The sequence below is a fragment of the Salvelinus sp. IW2-2015 genome, linkage group LG20, assembly GCF_002910315.2.
Source record: "Salvelinus sp. IW2-2015 linkage group LG20, ASM291031v2, whole genome shotgun sequence".
NCBI classification, from domain to species: domain Eukaryota; kingdom Metazoa; phylum Chordata; class Actinopteri; order Salmoniformes; family Salmonidae; genus Salvelinus; species Salvelinus sp. IW2-2015.
The window spans coordinates 71,673,424-71,681,272 of NC_036860.1; the positions used below are offsets into that span (position 1 = coordinate 71,673,424).

Here is a 7,849-nt window from a genome sequence, read left to right on the forward strand (position 1 = left end):
AGGACCATCCAATCAGGTTTTTGCATGGGTGGAGTTTCAGCTTCACTAGTGACATCACAAGGCAGTAAATAAGTTAATAGACCAATAACAAAGAGCGTTCCAAACGTGTCTGCCAATAACAGCTAGTTTTCAGTTTCCCCCACCCCACTCAGACCACTCCCAGACAATCCTAGTTAAATTCTTGTTTGAGAAACATGTTTTTGCTATAAAGCTATTTTTATTTATTTGACCATTTTAATGGAAAATGATTACAGTAAGTTAACTTAAATGATTTGATGTTGATATAAAAACGTCTGCATTGGGCCTTTAAGGTGGAGATGACAGTCATTTAATTTGCCAAATGCAGATGTATTGCAACCATCATCACACTATATAAGTTGTTCAACTAGCTTTCTCTAATAGCCTGCTATTGGTAGACAGTTTAAGTGCTTACAGTAATTATGTGAAACAATAAAAGTGACTGTTCTTGTTCTCAAATTCTGTATAATGTCATACATATATTCTAGATAGGCTAGGCCTGCTTATAATACAAAATGGATAAATCCGCAGGGACTCAAGCAGTGTTGGCACAATTATAATTATTTCAGTGCTTGTTGTGGAAATTGATAATTGTTCATTGATAATTGCATAGTTCTGGGGTGTCAGATGACTGGCACGAGGGACATATCTGCCGCTGTAATTCAGTAGGCCTTGTAATATGTTGAAAGAAAGTATCTATTTTATCAGCGATTGCACAGAATAAATGCATAATCTCTTTGGTGTTATGGTGAACTATTTTTCACCCACTTTGGAGACATTATTTAGACCTTTCCTTTATCTCACAGCTAATTATCCTCCGTGGTCTAATGTTTTGAGAGAGGGAGGGGTTGCATTGCGGTGGGCATGTATCTAAATGGTGTTCAAGCCTATTGTGCTGCTGCCTTACTCAAGGAACACTGTTTCCAGTGGAATTTATGTGTAGAGAGACATATAGTGGGGTGCAATTAGTGTGTTAGGATAGGACATAAAGTACAGACTCAGAAGTTTAGTTCATGGCTTTATATTCCTGCTGGTGGTGGAACATGTAGGTACAAGTACGTGGTACATATTAAAAAGACATGCACAAATAATAATAATAATACATGCATATGTTTTAAAAACGACAATATTTAGTTATATAGCTATGTCATATGGTACAGTACATTTTCTGTTCCATTTCAATTTATTTTCCAAAACTTTAAAACTGGTCTCCATTTGCAATCTGTAAGTCTGCCAGTAGATGGCGATGTTATCACATTACATTTTCCCTGATCAGCCATCAATTCCCTATTTCACAAAGAGCACTGTTAAACAAGTAAACACCATTTATTATTGATAATATAACATTTAAGTATTACACTGGAATAGCCACCCATTCATTTAGCATCGACAATGCCATTGGGTGGACTGGAGAGGGCTATAGTCAGAGAACGGGACACTAACTAACCGGATCTGCTGCCCCACTGACCCAGTTTGACTGTTACAGTTTTTTTCAATTGCTAACATGCATTGGTCAAAACTGAAGTCACATTGTCAAAACTCTTCACACAGTCAGCGAAACAGAAGTGTATGTGGACCAAACTGTGAATCATTTTTCATTGCTTTCACACAAAATGCATCCATTCATACTCCACCACCTGCAAAACTATATATTTGCAGCATGTTTTCAAATGCTAACACACTGTTCCCAAAACTGTTAAAAACACATTCAAAACAGAATGATGGCAAATGTCGTGCATTTCAGCAGTAGCCAGATTGAAACATAGAACATCTCAGCAGAATATTTAATCATTCCAAACACAGCTGATTGCAATTTCAGCTGAAAGCCTACCCAAGTGTCCTGTTTTTAGTCTCGTTACTAAACAGACATAAGAGGACGGCTTCGGAACGATTTAGTTTGGAAACATGGATCAAGGAAGACAGGTTGGTGGGGAAAGAAGAGTGGCAGGGAGAGGGAGAATGCGTGGAGGACAAAGGAGAGGAAGACCAAGAGCGGTGGTCTCTGATTAGATAAGGGCCACAACTATTGACCATGTTGTAAACCACGGTCTTTCTCTGAGAGAGGCCGGTTTAAGGGTGCAACCAAATCTGCAGCGTTCAACAGTTGCATCAATAGTACACATTTTCCGGCAGAACAACAGGTGAGATGTGCATCCTTCAATGATAATTGAACTACATATTACAGTACAATACAGTATGTTCACATTTTTACATGTACTGACATTTTTAAATATATTGATTTGTTTTGTGTTTTTCAGTAGGATCCAAGGGTTGCCTCCCACAGGAGAGGCAGAATATTATCAGATGTGCAGTAAATTGTCATTGTTGACATGGTGACTGGCAACAATGCAATAAAACTGTGGGAAAGTGAATACGGTCAGCACAACAATAATTGCCAGAGTCATAGAGAAACATAAAACAAGGATGAAGCAGTTGTACACTGTACCATTTGAGAGAAACTGAATGTGTGAAAGAACTCTGGTATCAATATGTCCCGGTAAGATGTCTGTTCAATAACCAAACAGGGTACAGACACAGCTGTGCATAATATAAAGTACTGTAAAACTGTGGATTTACTGTATTTAAGATTAATTGAGATGGAAGCCAGGCAAACCGCACATACATTCATCTTTGTGGATGAAGCTGGATTCAATCTGGCAAAAGCACGCCGCAGGGGAAGAAATGTGATTGGACAGACAGCAACCGTGGATGTCCCAGGCCAGAGAGGAGCTAACATCAATGTGTGCAGCACTGCCCAATGATGGTTTGCTGTTACACAAACCACTGATTTGCCCCTACAATACAGAGGCTAATTTATTTTCTGGATGAATCTGCATAATCGACTTGTGCCAGCGGCGGCGAGAAGGGCAAGAAACTCCCCTACCTTCGTTGTTGTGTGGGATAATGTGGCATTCCACCACTTTGCTGCAGTCACAGACTGGTTTGCTGCACATCCCAGGATGTCAGTACTATTCCTGCCTCCATATTCCCCCTTCCTAAACCCCATAGAGGAATTTTACTCTGTGTGGAGGTGGAAGGTTTATGACCACCATCCACATGACCAGATGTCCTTACTGGATGCCATGAATGCGAGGTGTGGAGACACTTCTCCTGAAGACTGGCAGGGTTGGATTAGACATTCCAGAAGACACTTTCCAAGATGCTTTGCCAGAGAAGACTTAAGATGTGATGTTGAGAACTTGTGGCCAAATGCAGGAGAGAGGGAGAACTAGAACCCTCACAGTACAGTATGAGTGATTATACTATAGAATTTATTTATTTATTATTGCAGCCCTGGAATTTCAGGAACTTGTTTTTTTGTTTAAACTTTATTCTTCACAAGTAAATTACTATATGTGAAGACATAGAAAAAAATAAAGGCTTGATAGCCTTGCAAATGGCTGCATTTCTGATTCATGTTACATATACTTTAGTACAGTCAATAAAGTGAAGGTGTTATTCTATAATGAAATAGTGATTTATGTGTAAAATCATTCTAACTTCAAAAGAGAAGTACATTTATGTAATGCTCCCTGTTAAGTGTGTTTTAGGTCAGTGTGTTTTGAGTGACAATGTATGCTTTCTGAGTGAGAATTGTTGCCAGAGTTATGGTCGAACGAGCTCATTTTGAGACATGTATGAAGTGGTTTGAGGTGAGATTAACTGTTTGGCCAAGATGCATGTTGGTAATGCAGACTGTATGAAGAGTTTTGAAAAAGTGGCTTCAGTATTGACCGACGCTTGTTAGCAATTTAACTGTAATAAACCAATAAAGCTCGGTGTCAACAAAGGAATATAGGTAATACATCAGTCCTTAATGTATCACTGCAGAACACCCTATTCAGTCGATGTTTGTTCCTCCTCCCTCTCAATCCAGCATCAGAGGATCAATCCCTCTAAAAGATTGACTGACAATACTGCCCTGATTGGTAGGGTATCAACTAAGGCATAGATCTGTAATAACAGAGTTGATGCTTTTCCTGGGTTGGTGTTTCTGATTGACTTTAAGAGTGTGAGGAGGTGCACTGAAAGACTACAGTATCTCTAGCTCTATCTATGGCTGAGTCCGAGTAAGACAGATGCACTGAGCGGAAGTGCGACACTGTCGCAGGCAATATATCAAAAGCCGGTTCAATTGGCATTGCTCTATTCTTGAGCGTAGAGTGGTTTTTCATTGTGTGTCAGTATGTGGTTTTGTGGGAATTTGATCTGGGAATGTGATTTGCCGTGTGTGTCTGAGTATTTGTGTATGTGTGTGAGCAGGCGGTGTACCCCCCCCCCCCCCTCCCACCTCCTAGCTTCATCATTTCTCCTCTGCGTGCCTCCTGAGTCGCTCCACCACATCATCCCCACTGGCCCAGGGCACAGTAACAGCCTTGAACTCCCCCGGCCTGGCCTCGTGGATCTCAGTGATCAGCCGGTGCATGGGGTAGTCCCGCCGGGCAAACGCCGTGTCCCGGGGGCCCAGGATCAGAGACGGGCAGAAGTCGTTGGCCCCATCGCCCACGTAGAATACCCTCTGGAACGGCCGCCCACGCTCCTGCGTCCGCCGCATCACATAGTCCCTCAAGATCACCTGCTTGCACATGTTCTCCGGGCAGCGCAGGCAGCTGTGGGAGTGGAAGGGGCGCAGCACCAGCCGGCCATCCTTGTCGAAGGTGGCAGGGTTGGTGAAGATCTTGACGAAGAGCTGGCGGGCCCCAACGCGGCGGAGCCAGGACTCGATGAAGAAAGTGTTGGCATCAGACACCAGAACCACCTCAAAGTCCTGCGGGGGGCGGTGGCGAAGGAACTGGAACAGGGCAAGCATGCCGGGAGAGGCGGGGATCTTCTCGATGACGGAGCGGATGGCGCTCTCGGTCACGCCCTTCTCTGCCATGTAGGCCAGCACGCGGTGCATGTACTCGTTGTAGTGGCCCGGTCGGTAGGTGTCCTTCAGCCAGGCGGGGAGGTTCTGCCCTGGGGCTGCCTGCACCACCACATCATCACTGCTCTCATTCACAATGGTCTCGTCAAAGTCGAAGAAGATGAGGAAGCGCCTGTCAGAGGGGGGTGTTGCTGAGTTGGCGGCCATGTTGTTTGCGGAGCGTCTGGAACGTGGGGGGGGAACGTCCTCGCCTGGGGGAGAGCCAAAGCAGTTCATGATTGGCTTTGACACAACCTCTTACTGAGATGAGTGGCACCAAAATCCCTCTCTTTTGCACCTTTCGGTCTCTCGTTCACGACGAGGCTTCTGGGAAGAATTAGTGTATAATAGGCCAGGGACGAGGAGAGGATGGAAGCAGAGTAAAAAAGTACAGATTGAAGAGGAAAAGACAAACAAAATACAAACATTTAGAGAAACTTTTTTTCAATGGACCTGAATTAGAAAGATTAGCGGTGGAATGAGAAAGAATAATTGTGCATGGGTTGGTTGCATTTCTGCTTGGTAGCCACCCAACATGTGTACTGAAACATCAAAACATATTTCTACCCCTGAAATCACATTAAGTCCGAGTAAGTCCCGAGTCTTCAAGTCCGAGTCCTTTATAGTCACGAGTCAGTGCTTGCAGTGCTAAACTGCCATCCAATAATCCTTTAAATATACTAAATGCTGTTACATTGTTTACCATTGTAAGGATATCTAGATCATTTTGCTCTACAACATTTGCTGTTGTAGCTAGTATGTTAAATTATGCAACAAAGAGAGATTTTCAAAGACACTACTGGTCGACCCCGAGTCACGTCCGGTCCTGGACTAGAGTACTAACACAGATTTTTTACCATTTGAAATGCCATAATCTAAAATCACATTATCATGTAAGTGATTAGCGACGATGTTCTGTACCTGTGCAGCTGCAGAACATTGCATTGGGAAATGTAATACGAGCAAGTAACACACACGATGAGTCAACAGCATACAAAATAAACTTGATATCTTAAAATCAAGACATTTTCCAACGTCAGCCTACAAGTCATGCGATGCTGATCTGTTTGAAGCTGCAAGGAGTCAGTGAAAAGAACATACTGTACTGACCTTCAATGTTCCGTGCTGTCAACAGAGGGTTCCTAGAACACTATCAACCAATACATGGGATCTGTAAAGTGAGGAGGATAATTCAGGTACAGGAAAAGCCTGTAAATAACCCCCAAGAGACGGACACCGTTCAATGTTGTAATTATCTACAATGCGAGAAAATGCAGCGCGCTCTGCAGCACTTACTGTAGGCTAATAATGTAACCATCATCATACAATATTCGGCTAAATACAATGAATATAGTACAGTACCGCATTATATTATGCCATTTCACAGGAATCTCAATTACCTATGCTATAACAATTTGTTCCAAAAACGGAGTAGACTGATGAACATCTAATAGATAAATTAGCCTGCATGCAAATGTTTCCTAATCCACGAGTGAACGCGCTGTATTTACCCACTGGAAAACGTCCTGACGGTTAGTTTACTAAATAATTAATCTTATTTGCAGAGCGAAGGAACCATACCGAAAATGTACCAGTAAGAATGTATGTCCACAAACAGTATACCCGACGACACTCTTGTCCCTCGCGGTATCTCTAAAGTCGCCTATGTTCTTGAATTGGTCACCGACATCCTGTTCTTTGTCCAGTCTTGAACTTGACCATCACTTGGTTATGTACGAGTTTGATTGTCGAGGAATAGAGTGCTTTCAGCTCGTTTTATTGGCTGTCGAAACCACTGAGCGTGCTACGGTTATGACGTCATAGGCGGCGCAACACCGGCCCATTTGGCGCCCGCCTCTAAGATCCTGAGTAAGTGAACCCAAAGAAGCAGTAGACAGGTTGGTTGATTCTGGTTTGAATATCACTCAGCACAGCTTCCAGAGAGAACATGGAGAGATTCCGTTTGTTGTGTTCTCTCAATGTATGCATAACAAAACTGCTTAGGTGGTATGTACACATGATAAGCCTGTTTTGTGAGATCATTTACAGCCTTTTTGCTGTGTGTGCAAACCACACATCCCTAATTGACCAAAGGGTGACACCAAGAACACGATGTTCAAATTGATGGTAAAATAAACGGAATGGTTTACAAGTGGTTTTAGAAAAAGGTGAAAGCAAGACATTTGCACCTCTGAATGCCCTGCCACTTCGACCCAGCAGGCTACCCTCCCCCAACCCCTCCCTCATGTCTCTGTCTCCTCTCTGACACAGAGCCTCCCTGCTTCTCCTGCACGAGCCAATAATGCCCAGCAGTGGGGAGGTGACTATTTCTGAACGCAGATGGGAGTCCAGACTTATCTGGTGCTGTGTTATCACCCGGACCACTATAATGAACCTGACCACTCACTCACATACTCACAAACAGCATCAGTGCTGTGGTGAGTCAGTCACTCACACTTTCCACTGCTGTCGGTTTTCCAATGGTTATTTTGCATACAACCTTCCCACAACTTTCTGAGAATGTTGCTTTGTATATGTAAAAAAAGAATATGGCACGCTAGCTCCAACCTGGCGGCGCAGTGGACTAATTCCACGGATAGAGAACATTAGATCATAACTTCGAATCTCACAGATGCCGTGTCATAATAAAAAAAGAAGTGTTTGCATGATTAAAGCCTAAGGAAATTAATTTCCATGTGTCCTATCTGTGCTTGGAGTAAAAAAAAAAAGTTTACCCAAAACAAGCTAGTAGTGTTAAAAAAGTCTTATTGAAACATTTAAGATGGTGACTAAAGCAGCCGCGTTGCCTGCAAAATAAATGTACATATACATGTTATTCAATCATTTCATCCCAACTGCTCACGTGCGTCTGCGTAGCCAGGCGCTAAAATAGAACTTGGCTCTATTTTAGACGCTCAACGCGCC

The 7,849-nt window shown here is 43.0% G+C and overlaps 1 protein-coding gene across 7 annotated transcripts; it reads right to left on the reverse strand.

Annotated features, from left to right (window-relative positions):
* Positions 1 to 1,023: 1,023 nt before the first annotated feature.
* On the reverse strand, positions 1,024 to 7,154 carry LOC111981248 (probable phosphatase phospho1). 7 transcript variants are annotated; one of them, XM_024012440.2, is made up of 4 exons: positions 6,506 to 7,154; positions 6,035 to 6,095; positions 5,223 to 5,251; positions 1,024 to 5,136 (listed from the first exon to the last, which is right to left on the reverse strand). In XM_024012440.2, exon 4 carries the CDS (start codon positions 5,090 to 5,092, stop codon positions 4,322 to 4,324), a length of 771 nt encoding a protein of 256 aa, XP_023868208.1. In that variant the 5' UTR covers positions 5,093 to 5,136; positions 5,223 to 5,251; positions 6,035 to 6,095; positions 6,506 to 7,154; the 3' UTR covers positions 1,024 to 4,321. The 7 variants fall into 7 exon arrangements, with proteins under 7 accessions (XP_023868208.1, XP_023868209.1, XP_023868206.1 ...); XM_024012441.2 differs by lacking the exon at positions 5,223 to 5,251 and having other exon boundaries at positions 6,517 to 7,154; XM_024012438.2 differs by having other exon boundaries at positions 1,024 to 5,248; positions 6,517 to 7,154.
* Between the last annotated feature and the right edge of the window lie 695 nt (positions 7,155 to 7,849).